Source organism: Onychostoma macrolepis, chromosome 12, assembly GCF_012432095.1.
Source record: "Onychostoma macrolepis isolate SWU-2019 chromosome 12, ASM1243209v1, whole genome shotgun sequence".
NCBI classification, from domain to species: domain Eukaryota; kingdom Metazoa; phylum Chordata; class Actinopteri; order Cypriniformes; family Cyprinidae; genus Onychostoma; species Onychostoma macrolepis.
In genome coordinates, this window is record NC_081166.1 from 18,227,083 (window position 1) to 18,241,275 (window position 14,193).

The window sequence follows — 14,193 nt, forward strand, 5'->3', positions numbered from 1 at the left end:
ATCGCTCTATCACCATCCCCCACTGGTCCTCTTCCTCTCTCTCTCCTCTAATGATGCTCACGGTGATACGGCAAGAGCTGATCGGCAGCGCCGCTGAAGCTGAACAGTGCCTTGTACTCATGTGAGTCTTTCGCTTCCATCAAAAACCTGGTGTTTCTAACTTTTCATAATTATATTTGTTTGTAGTATATATGGTTAGAAGACTAGGATAGCAACAAAAATGGACACTGGCATGTTCTTTTTGACAAGCGAGTCGAGAGGTTCATTTGAGATCGCAGGTTGTTATTATACTCATGGGAATCCGGGTTACAATTGTCTTTCCCACTTACCTTTGTGTTGTATATTATTAGACCATACTATAAAAGCAATTTAATGAATTAAGTTGATCAAAAGTGACTTATACACAGTTACAAAAAAAAGTATCATGGTTAAAAATACTGAGCAGCACAGCTGTTTTCAACATTGATATGAAAAATGTTTGTTGAGCACTAAATCAGCATATTAGAATGATTTCTGAAGGATCATGATACACTTTAAACTGGAGTAATGCTTTGCCAAATGACATTTTGAATTACATACTGTTTTTTGCTGTATTTTTAATGCGGCCTGATATACTTCTTTCAAATCTTGCCAACTTTTAAATGATTCAGTGTAAGGCACAGTTTACATTTTTATTAGGATTACATTTTGATTAAATAAAAAATCCTCACAGAATTCACCCAAAAACATTTTGCAAGACATTATTATACTTTATTATTATGATATCAAACGAGACCAAGCAGCATTGCGGTTAATCATACACATACTAAAAAAAATACACAAAAACATTCAAAGAGTGAAAATGTCAATTAAAATGAATCATTGCAACAATTTACAGTCGTCTGAACTATCTCAGTGCAAATCTTTATCTATAAAAATATACTAAAAAGAACAATCAACAAAATTATTCACAGTTTACGGCATGTTTGTTGTAACTCCCTGCAAATAGAGCCCTAAATCACATGCCAGTAGATGGATGGTATACTGCAGCCATAATTTACCAGCCATACATCTTAGCAGCTGAAGTGATTGAGAGCCGATCCTGTAAGATGCTCTCAAATTGTCTTCAGATTGTAGATTCTCCCTGGCTGTGTGTTCGTGGTGCATCCTGACAAGACACAAGAAATGTGTATCAGGTCTCTCTCCTCAATTTTAGACAATTTTGGACACTTCACCTCAAATTTAGAAGAGGTAGCACAGAGGTACATTTGAGGAACATTTCAATTCTACTTGAATCACTACAATATATCATCTATCTACCAAGCCATTAGTTGCCATTAGGTGCCTTTCGTTTCTGCTGATGTGGGGAAATCATGTCTCGGGGATGGAGGGAATGATAAGTGAGCGGGAACTAAGCAAAAAGAGAATAAATCTGCATTTGCAAAAATCAATCTCCTCGCAGGTCTCGAAGGAGCAAATCAAGCTAGATCTGTGTCACAGCCATATTTTAAGCATCTGAGAGCCTGACCTTTCATTAGTCTATTTCAAATTAAGTATTTTGATCTAATTTTGAGACACTCAGTTACAGTTCATGCCTCACTTGCTAAACAGTGTGGTATATTGACTTTTAAATAGCACAGAATGTTATGAGAATGCTTTGAGAGCTGTTAAAAAATAGAATAATTTTAATATAATACTCAGATAATACAATAGACCTTTATATATTTAGTTGTATTTTATATGTTCAGTTATTTTATATATGCTCACCAAGGCTACATTTATTTGATCAAAAATGCAGTAAAGTGTAAAATAACTGTTTTCTATTTGAATATATTTAAAAAATGTAATTTATTCCTGTGATGGCAAAGCTGAATTTTCAGCAGACATTAATTCAATCTTCAGTGCCATTAATATGATGATTTGGTGCTCAGTTATTATCAATTATTATTGGTTTTACCAATTGGTATTACCAATGTGGAAAATAGTGTATATGTTTTAACTACAGCCTTGGTGAGCATAAGAGACTTTTATCAACAACATTAAAAAATCCAAATATTCACCGTTAGTGTAAATTAAATTGAAATAATTTCAGATTATCAGATATGTCCTTTTTGTTTTTAATCGTTCTTTTTTGAGCAAAGATCGGTTTCATTTATGTCTACATAATAGATGCCTCTCTCAATCACTTTCAAGGAGACTTTCAAGGTCTTCCACTTCTTTTATTTGCCTTCTTCACCAGAGAGGGAAATTCTCTTTCCCCAGTGGCCTTGACATGCCTTCACGAGCTGTTAAATGAGCCCCTCCTTCACGGCACACTGTTATAGCTTGCACTGTATTACAGCATTCATCTTTCTGCTTTCAGCAGAATAAGGAGAGAAGGGATGTCAACAGGGCTGGCTGTGTACTTACATCGGTGAGCCAGAGCTATATTACTATTAGGACACATCCTTCCCTCGCACATCAAAATGAAACCAATTCATGATATTTACCCAAACCCATACACAGTCCCTCACTGATCGCATTCAATCTTAAGCTCTTTTTCTCACCATATATAAGGGATTGTCGAACATATCATGCATATCCGCCTCGCTCTGTAGCTGTGAAGTATCAGCCTGTGTAAAAAAGAAACAAGAAATTAAGACACAGCCTAATGACCGACACGTTCAAAACTGACTGGCATAACAGGTTCGACTAAAACAGATCTATCTCTATAACATGCTGTGAGGTATGAAGGTCACCTGTGGGTTTGTGCTGTTTCTTATTGATGTCTCTCTAACTCCTCTGTGTCCGCTCCCACATACTCTATATCTTTCTTTCTGTCACATCTTCAGAATAACTCCTTGTGTGTGGGTGTGTTTAGGGCGTTTTTTTGCTACAGTGCTTGCATGGCAGCACTTTGTTGATATTGCTCAAACATTTTGTTAGGATTTGTTAGCTCCATTTACAGGCCTGAAACCAAATCTTACCTAAAAGTTGAACACTATTTATTTTAGCGGTGTAGCTGTACACATAGGCTATTTGTAGCAAAACATGTTTGGTACTGGTCTTTTGGTTTGGCACATGCTTACCGAATGAATGCAGTATTGTACATTGTATGAACAAACCTTGTGCATCACATTTCAATGTTTGAGCTTCCTTGTTTACCATACAGTATGTGATGTGCTCTATGTATGTGTGTTGATCATTATTTAGATGTAAATAAAAGCCTAAATCGGTTGGATCTTCTAAATTTTGTTACCTGGACTATATATATATATATATATTATATTGCATCCAAAAGTGGAAGCTTTTAAAATCTCTTCCCCCATTAAAACAGCACCATAAACTGCAGTTTACTGAGTATGTTACAGTGGGTATAGTATAGTTTTTTCAATATGCAACCATTTAACACAAAAAAGGTAATTTTATATTTAGTTTTCCCCTGCTGTACCCGAAAACATAATGAACTGCTAATTCAAACAGAGGTAAGTATCATTTTTGTGCACAGCTACATCCCTAATGTATATTTACTGCCTTGTGATCGCTTTGGTTGGGTATACTAAATCTAAATGAATGAAGGAGCTAATGGTTCATAATTGCTTGCCGTCCTTCTTTATCTGAATGGTTGCTGGATTCTCAAAGGTCTGACCCAATCACACAATAAACAATAAAGCATGCATCATGTGGTTACTGTCACTTTGGCTAACCTTGTCAGGCTCAGTGTTGACAGGTGTGGCATCTGCTTTGACAGGGGTTGCACCATCAATTGGCTGGGTCACAAAGCTCAACTCAGCAGCATACATCGGGTTTTCAACACTCTCCTGAAAGTAAGAGAGAGAGAGAAAGAGAAAAAAGCAATGAACCCAAAAAGCTTTTAAATGATTCAGCTCACAGTTTCAGTCAATATTTAAGGAGCAGTTCACCCAAAAGTCTGGGTGAAAAAGGAATAGTTCACCAAAAATATCCAGTCTAGAACTAAAAACGTAAAAATATTTGACATAACTACAGACAACATGCAGTAAACCCTTTCTGCCAGTAGAGGTCATACTTTGTCAGGCCCATTCATGACTGCAGTGGCTACAGCAGGAGGTGCAGCAGGAGGTCCCTGTGCATCCTCACTGTATGCTGGGTTCTCAAAACTCCTTCCTTTTCCCTCCACTTCTACTGATGTGCTGGATTCCTGATATTGACCAAAGGACAAAAGATGTTGACATGGCAAACAAACCTCTAATTGACATGAACTTTTTGCTGTCCTTTGCCCGTTTTCTTATTATTAGTGTTGACAGTTGTGCTGATAAATATTGTTGTGGAAACTGATTCTTTTTTAGTATTCTTTGATGAATAGGAATTTCAAAATGATAGATTTTTTAAAATAGATTTTTCTTTGCAACATTATAAATGTCTTTACTGTCACTATTGATAAATTTAATGCATCCTTCTTGAATAAACTGATCAATATATATATATATATATATATATATATATATATATATATATATGTATATATATATATATATATATATATATATATATATATATATATGTATGTATATATATATATAAATAATAATCTAACTGACCCAGGTAGTGTGTATTTATAATAAACTATACATGCTATATTTTGGATATATGTTTTAAAATACAAGGTGAGAACAAACCTCTTTGGGAGAGTTGCTGTTGTCATTCTCCGATTCAGATGGGTTGTTAAAACGTTCAGAGTTACCACCCCTAATTATATGAAGTAAAACCAAACCAAAGGTTTATTTTGTTATATACTGCAACTGTATATAATAGCCGCACAATATCTACATTCATTATATTCTCTTTTTTCCTTCTAATATTCACTAATATTTATTATAAACTTTTTTCATTCTCACCAGAAGCTGGGCTTACTGAAGTTTGATACACTAATAGGCAGATTAATGTTATGCAGAGAGTTCATAATTTTCTCCTTCTTTTTTGCAGAATATATCAGGCAAACCAGGAAAAGAGCCACAACAGCTGTAACTCCAAGAGCAATAGCAACTATGAATGGACAGAAAGAAAGAGAGACAGGATTTGGGTCATATCGTCGTGTTTGTTTGCCTAGGACAACAGCTTGAAAGGTTGCTGCATGATATCTTATTTGCTGATATCATGCACTGCCATAAATTTTACCTGAGGTTGTGACTACACCATAAACACTGGTCTCGCAGAAATCTCCATTCCATTCAGGAGGGCAACTATAAGGGGGGAATGAACAGTTAGCATTACCACATTCACAAGTTTATCCATCCCTACTTTTTAAACACTTTTTTTCTTATGAAACATGCATGTCAATATCAGATCACAAGCTTACATGCAGAGCGCCTTATTGTCATCAAAATAACAGGTTCCACCGTTCCTGCACTGGCATGGAGGGGGCATGGTGGGTTCAGGCTCAAACCCTATCAAATCAAACATCACAAAAACAATTGGATGGGAGCGGCTGCTATATTTAGAGCTGAACAGTAAAATGTGCCACAGTCTTAGTGTAAGTACTTATATCTTTTATTATTACTGTAACCCGGAGATTGACGTCAACAGTGTTGGTTGCAATAGCTAAAATGAATTGGTTTATGGTCATATTGTTAAGATTACTATAAAGACAGAAAAGGAGTTTAAAAGGCACCTGTGTCACATTCAGTACTGCTGCCAGGAAAGAAGCTGGTGCCCTCTGGGCAGGCGCAGGTGTAGCCTCCTGGCCTCAGCAGACACAGGTGACTGCATGTGCCCTTGCAAGGGTTCTTCACTGTGGAGCAGAGACATTTCAACCCACTGTATATCTATAAAATCACTTTAAATGGCTACCAACAAAATCCTAACTACCATCATTACCAGTGTTGGGCAGTAACTAGTTACTAGTAATTTAGTTACTGTAATAATATTACTTTTTGCAGTAACTAGTAGTGTAACTAATTACTAATAAGATTTCAGTAATAATATTACAGTTACCATCCATAAAACAGCTTAGTTACTTTTGATGCCTCAACCCCGCTGATTTAAAATCTAACAATCAAATAATTCCTAGATTTACTTTCATAATTTTCATGACTTGCACATACATGTGATGTCCCCAGTGCAGCAGGCAAGCTTGGAATATGGAAAAGCTTACATTCAGCAGATAGGAATATTTGATTATATTGATTTTGTCAGGAAAAAAGATCTGTTGTGTAAGTTGTGGCTTTACTTTACTCTGGCATCTCTGATCAGCATGTGGTAGCCTACATCATATTAATATAATTAAAAATATTTTTGGAAAATTAAACAGTTTCTTACAAACTCATGTGATTTGATAAAATACATAACGAAAATTAATCACATATGGGTAACAGAAAAATTACTTCAAGCTACACATGACAATTAAAATGTGATGAATAGGCTACACAACACTTCTACTTGAATGCCACTATCAATCACTATTGAGTGTTTGTAATAACTTCTGACTGTGATCCAATGTGGATTTTGGTCAAATGATGAGGCAGAAATATGTTGTTAGTAACATTCTAGAATAATTTTATCTGGAAGATACAGTTACAACTTCTGTGGGGCGTGAAGAAAAAGTAATGTAACTAGTAGTGTAACTAATTACTGTTGCCAGAAAGTAATAAGTAAAGTAACAATATTACTTTTGAAAGGAGTAACTAGTAATGAGTAATATATTACATTCTTTGAGTAACTAGCCCAACACTGATCATTACATTGTATATCACTTTAAGTGGCTACCAACAAAATCTTAACTACAAATCATGACATTTTTTTTTTTTTATATCAGCACCATAATAAAAGTTAGCTGAAGTTTAAACACAGAATGGATTTATAGGTCATCATGCAAATCTCGCTTTTATTGTGGTTACTCACAGGCTATAGAGTTGTATTTCTGCTGCTGGTAGACATTGATCTGGGTAAGCCAAGGTCCTGCTATTAGGAGTCTGGTTTTGGTGCCTTTGCCAAACTTGTCCTGTCTGAACACTTCACCCTTCTCCTGCGTGCTCCAGTACACATGGTCCTCAAATACATTCACACTGAAAGGGTTTCTTACATCTGACAGGGAAGAAATGTAGTAGAAGATATGAATGTCCCTTTTATTTTAAAAGAATATTATAACATTATTTTTAAGACACCTAATTGCATGTTAATTTCAATTAAAATGTGTTATAATTTAAGTCAAGTCACCTTTATTTATATAGCGCTTTTAACAATACAGATTGTGTCAAAGCACTTAACAGTATCGAATTGCAGGATAGAGTGTCAGTAATGTATAATGATAAGATTAAACACTCAATTTTCAGTTAAAGGCATTTCATTATTGAATTCAGAGATGCCATTGTCTAGCTCAGTTTAGTTTAAATAGTATCTGTGCAATCAAATCGGCGATAATCGCTAGAAATTAAGTGATTTAATTTAAATTGATATTAAATGCAAATAGTTGAATTTTGAGTGTTTTTTACATGTATGATTACATGTATTTTCAAAATGACTTCTATTGTCTTTAAATTATGTGGATAAAGTGCTGAATTAATTAAAAAAATATATTTTTTAAATGTAATTTTGAATAACACTTCAGTTAAAATTAGAAACAAGCACTTTACATGTGCTTTAGTATATTAGCCAACACATCAAGATAAGTGCTTTTCTTTAAAGCATGACAAGATTATAAAAACAATTTCAATTAAAACTTTAAATTGAGTCAACTCAAACTTTTACCTATGAAAACTGATATTTGTCTGCTCTGTCCATCTGGTAGTATGGACTCAATGCGACTCTCCTTTGCATCTGACCAATAGATCCGGTCGCTGTTTGTGAAGTCGATGGACAGGCCTGTAGGCCAACCCAAAGCACTGTCCACCAGAACCCTTCTCTCTTGACCATCCAACCAGGAGCCTTCGATACGTGGCGTGTTGCCATTGTCTATCCAGTAGAGCATGCTGCATCACAACATGACAAAACAAAATTCAAACATTTGCATTTAAATGTAGGCGAGCTTGAAGGAGAAATAGAGCTTTGTAATTTTTTTGTGCTTTTTTCATATTTTCTTTATTTTTTGTAAACTTTTCCTTATATGCTCCAGAAATCAAATAACAGAATGTAGATTTGGAATGACATGAGGATACGGAAATGATACCAAAATATTGGTGTGAACTATCCCTTCAAACACACCACATCCAAATAGGATGTAAGTCTCACCCCAAACGAGGGTTTACAGCCACAGAATTGGGTTCTTGCAGGTCAGTCTTAATCAGATGCTTCCTGTAACGTCCGTCCAACAAGGCCACCTCCAGACGTTTGAGCTGCGCATCAGCCCAGTACAAATTCCTGTATAGTAAATTAAAGTCTCATGAGCTGTTACATTATTATTTTTAAATCATTCAGCTTCAGTGCAGAGTTTGAATATTTAGTTTAGTTTTTTACCTGCCAACCCAGTCCACTGCAATCCCATAAGGCTTGGTGATGTACTTGATGTCCAGTTTGACAGCAACAGCAATGTTATTATTGTGATCATCCACAGCTGGCAGATAAGCTCTTTTAATAGCACCAGGCAATGCTCCATTTCCTTCTACTGTAAAATACACCATACCTAAAACACACAAGAGAGGTGACAAATCACATCAAACACAATTAATGCAATACTTTATCTCAAATTTCATTTTGATCAAATTGAATGTTATGTGCATTTATTTAGTATATATACGTTTCTAATTCATAATTTATTATTTGTGTCTTTGGAGGAAAAGCCAGGTGTTGGGCGTATATTACAGAGTATGGAAGCCCATTTCTGCCACAAAGGGAAGAAAAAAAAATGTTTAGGTAAACAAAGTTTAAATTACGACAAAGTCAAAATTATGAAACATTTACATTTACATATATTCATTTAGCAGACGCTTTTATCCGAAGCGACTTACAAATGAGGACAATGGAAGCAATCAAAATCTACAAAAGAGCAATGATATGCAAGTGCTATAAAAAGTCTCAGTGAGCCTAAATGCAGTACACGTAGCAAGGTTTTTTTAAATTATATAATAAATAAAAATAAATTATGATATATAATGTCATAATTAAGAGATAAAAAAGTCAAATATTTCATCATAATTATAACGATTTGTCTCATAATTATGATTTACCAAAGGATGTTTTTTTTCTTATTTGGAAATGGGCTTCCATAATACAGAGTACAGGAGTAATTACATTTTTGAGGGGCCGAGGCCCTAGAATTGAGTACATACTAAGTCCAGTGTTGTTGTGGTCCCAGTCATAGTCCAGCGCCACAATGCGCTCCTCTTCCTGCAAAAAGTCATGATACTCCTCTGTCTGGAGGTTGTAGCGTCGGATGCGAATGTTCTCTGGCAGCAGGAGCAGTGGTCCAGGACCTAAGAAAGAAAAGCTTTAAGATGCTACACATGCTCAGAAATTCTTGTCTGTGGCTCCTTACAATTTCTATCCTACCTTCAGCTTCACACTGATTGCCTGAGCCCACTTTCCTGTAGCCCAGGGCACAATCACAGTCATAGCTTCCTTTAGTGTTCTTGCAGGCCTGCGGGCATGTGCCATACTCTAAACACTCATCTATATCTGCAGGGTGCAAGAGACAGGCATGAAAAACAGCGAGGGATAAGGCAGATGTACCGGCATACACAGGTGAAACTTTCTGTTTAAAGATTACAGATTCTGATTTTGAAAGAAATTAGACTAGCAGCAAAAACTTTCTCTGTTTGTGTCTACCATTGCAGCGGAAGGTGTTATCTGGATCCACAGCATAGCCGGGTTTACAAGAGCAGATGAAGCCAGTGCCGTTCAAGTTTGTACACTCGTGCTGACATAATTTCTCATCACAGTTGCGGTCGTGGCCAAAATCTGAAAAGAGTCACTCATCAACTACCTCACAGGCACAATCTAAGGCAGTTCTCACAAAATTCAATTATAACTTAGTACAATGATTACTACATATACTGATCATATTTGGTAATATTTGTTGACTTACTGCAGCCCAGCTCATCTGTAAGGTCTCCACAGTTGTTGTTGTGGTCACACACGTAAGGCAAAGCCACACAGTGGCCATTAGTGCATTTAAATTCATTGGGCGTACAGGGGAGAGTGGGTTTCTGACCTGATTTAAAAACACAATTCATACGGTCGTCATTAACCATAACAACAGTATATATTACACTATATACATAATACAGTATGCAACCACAATGCAAATTAATCAGTACTGCTTTCTTAATCAGTATTTTTGTTGTTTTTTTCAGTAAAAATATATTTACTTAACATAAAAAACAAACTACAACTACTCAACATGATAAAACTTTATTTTAATTTGACTTATGTTATTGCCAAATTGACTTTTATTTGTGTTTTAAACGCCAATCACACAAACTTTATTGAGGTTCAAATGTTTGGGGTCAGTAAGATATTTGTTTTTTGAAAAAAATATTAAAAGGTGCCAGTAAAAGACATTTATAATGTAACATTTAAAACATTTTAAAGAATTCTTACCAACCCTAAGCATTTGAAGTAGTGTATTATGGTAAATTTAGAGAGTTTGATTTTAGTTGTTGTGAAAAGACGTGTGAATTTCTTACAGTTGTCCTCCTTTTCATCACTGCCATCCCCACAGTCATCTTTTTGGTTGCACATGAGACCACTATAAATGCAGTAGCCATTGTCACAGCGGAATTTGGCTGGCATTTCACATGTAATGTTCCCTGATCACAAAACAATTTTGACACTGTTAACAATTACCTGCTGAAAAGACTAGCTTAAGCCAACATGAATTTCCAGCTTTAGGTTTAGATTTAATAACGCACCTTATGTATATGTAATGCACCATGTATTATAATTGTAATGGTTAAAATTATCTGTAAAAATAATAATTTCATTTTCTTATAATGTCTTACAGCAGAGGCTGAGTTGCTCATCTGAGCGGTCTCCACAGTCGTTGAAGCCATCACATACCCACTGCTGGCTCACACACAGCTTGTTGTTACACTGGAATTGGTTTGACGGACACCAGCGTCCTCCAGGATAACGAGTTGCTGTTGGAAAAACAAAAGGTACAGAATAATATCAAGATTTTCAGTATATGCAATAAGAAGATTTTAAACATCCATATATTTCAAGCCCAGCACACTCACGGCAGGTGGACTCATCAGAGTAGTCTAGGCAGTCAGCAAAACCGTCACATTTAAGAGCTTCTGGGATGCAGTGTCCAGATGTACACTGGAATGTTCCAGGACGACAGGTCCGCAGCTCTGCACACAAAATAAAATACCGGTCAAACCAATAATAATCTAAAAAAAGGGGAATCCATGTACGGTATTTTAGCATTTTTAATGCTCAATCTGTATACCTGTAGCATTTAGTAAAGAGTAGCATACAGTACTCTTACATTATGTCTGAGTGAAACAGTATATTCCAATAAATAAATAAAAATAAAAACATGTCATAAGTGACTTGATGTCTATTTACATGTGCATGCATTTAATGGACACTTTATTCTAGAGTGACTTACAAAAGAAGAGAAAGAAAGCAAGTTGTCAAAGATTCAACAATATTTGCAATACACAATGTCAGGTTTATTAGACAACTAGATTAGTAAGAAAGCTAAGAGAACAGTAGAAATGCATTGCTTATTCAGTGACCTGTGCTAGTTGAAAAGGAAAGAGTTAAAAGAGTGAATGGGTTTCATTTATGGTGACTTCAACTTACCACAGTCTCGCTCATCAGAATTGTCCCCACAATCATTGTCATGGTCACAAACCCAAGATCCTGGAATGCACTGCTGGTTGTCACAGCGATACTCGCTCTCAGAGCAAGGTCTTGGTTCTATGAGCACATACATGAAAACTCTGAGCTCCATACAGTACATGCCTAAGAGGTAATGGATGGCTCAACGCATTACTCACCACAGCTTCTCTCATCAGATCCATCCCCGCAGTCATTGTTCCCATCACAGCGCCAGCGAATGGGCACACAGCGGTGATTATCACAGCGGAAATCTCCCAGAGGGTCACAGGTCAGCTCATCTGCATGCAGCAAAATGGGGAGGTTGATTTTTATTTATTTCATAACTTTTCAAAGTAAATTAAATTATAATCCCTGTTAAATAATCCATCAAAGGGGATGTATGTTTATTGTTGAATCATGACAAAGGAGGCTCTAATATTAGCTGGCTTGTTACATTTTAAATCTTATGCAAACAAAACGCTTACAAAACAAAAATTGTATTTTATTTTTTAAATAGATGAGTTTAGTGAAGATAGTAAAAAGCTGCCAAAGAGTGTCTTGAATGAAGAGAACTCATTGAATACTGTTTAAAATCATCCCAAGATGCACCTCATGTTGTTTAGTGTGCAGAGCTGGAATCGAGACAAAGAATAGTGACTTTGAAGAAGCTAAAATATGGACGTTTGTATTAATATAGTTTGAGCAGGTGCATCCAAACTTGTGTACCGATTGGCATTATAGCCCATATGTGCTTTTATGCTGCCTTTGTTCTGGTACTGGAGAACTGTTTTGTTTCTGTTGTGCGTCAACCTGTGAATATTTGAAATCATTATATGGGACTTACGGCAGCTCTGCTCATCACTGTTGTCTAGACAGTCATTGGTGCCATCACACACTGCCCACAGAGGTATACAACGATAGTTTGTAGTGCAGGAGAACTCAGTGTCTGCATCACACTTATGATCAGGACCCACTACGAACAAAGACAAATATCAAAGGTCAGTTAACTCCAAGCTGTTAATGAATGGCCCATTTTTCAAAAGGGACATGACACTCACTGCACTCATCATACGGCTCATCTGATTGGTCTCCGCAGTCGTTCTGTGCGTCACACACATAGCTTGGTGGTATGCAGAGTCCGTTTTTGCATTGAAACTGTCCAGGTTTGCAGGTTTTCTTAGCACAGCTGTCAGCTTCCTCATCGCTGCCATCTGCACAGTCCTGCACGCCATCGCAGTGCCAGGATATTGGGATACAGTGCTTATTTTTACACTGGAACTGGTTCTCAGAGCAGCGATGGTCACCTGGGTACAAATGCCATGTAACTATTAATTTTAAACATTAGCAGCAGGACCCAAACTGTGCAGTTCAGTTACCGGATTCAATAATCAACACAACCAAAAACTGTTCTGTTGATACAAACTGAAATAAACGTTTTCAGATGTTCTTGTTACAGTCATTATAACAATGCATAAAAGTGTTGCATACTGCAGAGTGCAGCATCTTCATCAGATCCATCTGGACAATCATTATGGCCATCACATAGGAAAAACGGGAAGGTGCAGTTCCCATCCTGGCATTGGAAGCGTCCAATTGGGCAGTAACGTGGAGAACATGTCTGAGGCTCATCCGAGCCATCCCCACAGTCTGACTGACCATCACACTTCCACCATATTGGAATGCACCTGGAGACAAAAGACAAACAGAGAAGAAAAGTAATAGTGGAAGAGCTCAAGATCATTAAATAATCATTAGAGAATGGATTCACTTACTTCTCATTGTCTCCACAGCGGAACTGAGTGCTGGAGCAGTCGGCCACACACTGTATCTTAAAGCCAATTGCTAGACCAATGAAGTGATCTGGACACTCACATCTGGCCGTCGTCCCACCCGGGCCAATCAGACACAGGTGACTACAGGTCAGGTGATGGTCATTGCAGGGATTGTCACCTAGGAAAATGTTAATAAAACAATCAAACAAGGATCATACAAGTTAAAAAGTACAAGTTAATGGTGAAGCGAATGATATATAGTCTTACTGCGTGGCTGTCTGTAAGTGTGGTAAACGTGGATGTCATTAGGGCGGTGTGTGTTGTTTCCCATTACAACACGGTTAGCACCAGTGTATTTGTGGGCTCTCTCTACGGTGTGGGTGTTCCAGTCGGTCCAGTACACCAAATCCTCAAACAGGGTCAGAGCAAAAGCATGGGGCATGGAGCCTGTTATAGCCCTGTGTCTGTTTTGTCCATCCATATCAGCATAACTGTTGGGAAATAGACATTAGAAGTATAGATTCTATAAATGATGAACCGGTACCATATATATATATATATATATATATAGCTGTGCTTATATAGAATATAAACCATTCTACTCATACATGCTGAGGTTTAAAAGTACATTCTGTTACACTACAACAGTACTATTTATAGTGTAATTATGAGTTTGCTCCTCCACCATTGATGATCGCTGTGAGAAATGCTTCCACAGTGA

At 36.7% G+C, this 14,193-nt stretch overlaps 1 protein-coding gene across 1 annotated transcript in view; it reads right to left on the reverse strand.

The window, feature by feature from the left end:
- Positions 1–240: 240 nt before the first annotated feature.
- lrp2b (low density lipoprotein receptor-related protein 2b) overlaps positions 241–14,193 on the reverse strand; it is a 42,053-nt gene continuing 28,100 nt past the window's right edge. Inside the window, exons 53-79 of the mRNA XM_058794551.1 lie at positions 13,740–13,963; positions 13,473–13,650; positions 13,189–13,385; positions 12,759–13,004; positions 12,545–12,673; positions 11,880–11,999; positions 11,683–11,799; positions 11,109–11,225; positions 10,872–11,009; positions 10,557–10,679; positions 9,956–10,081; positions 9,697–9,828; positions 9,421–9,546; positions 9,201–9,344; positions 8,389–8,554; positions 8,164–8,292; positions 7,684–7,904; positions 6,838–7,020; positions 5,609–5,728; positions 5,297–5,384; positions 5,116–5,180; positions 4,836–4,983; positions 4,617–4,686; positions 4,007–4,138; positions 3,666–3,779; positions 2,526–2,591; positions 241–1,147 (exon numbers count right to left, since the gene is read on the reverse strand). Coding sequence (XP_058650534.1) covers positions 1,106–1,147; positions 2,526–2,591; positions 3,666–3,779; positions 4,007–4,138; positions 4,617–4,686; positions 4,836–4,983; positions 5,116–5,180; positions 5,297–5,384; positions 5,609–5,728; positions 6,838–7,020; positions 7,684–7,904; positions 8,164–8,292; positions 8,389–8,554; positions 9,201–9,344; positions 9,421–9,546; positions 9,697–9,828; positions 9,956–10,081; positions 10,557–10,679; positions 10,872–11,009; positions 11,109–11,225; positions 11,683–11,799; positions 11,880–11,999; positions 12,545–12,673; positions 12,759–13,004; positions 13,189–13,385; positions 13,473–13,650; positions 13,740–13,963 — 3,661 coding nt within the window. The 3' untranslated portion in view covers positions 241–1,105. The remainder of the gene's footprint in view (positions 1,148–2,525; positions 2,592–3,665; positions 3,780–4,006; positions 4,139–4,616; positions 4,687–4,835; positions 4,984–5,115; positions 5,181–5,296; positions 5,385–5,608; positions 5,729–6,837; positions 7,021–7,683; positions 7,905–8,163; positions 8,293–8,388; positions 8,555–9,200; positions 9,345–9,420; positions 9,547–9,696; positions 9,829–9,955; positions 10,082–10,556; positions 10,680–10,871; positions 11,010–11,108; positions 11,226–11,682; positions 11,800–11,879; positions 12,000–12,544; positions 12,674–12,758; positions 13,005–13,188; positions 13,386–13,472; positions 13,651–13,739; positions 13,964–14,193) is intronic.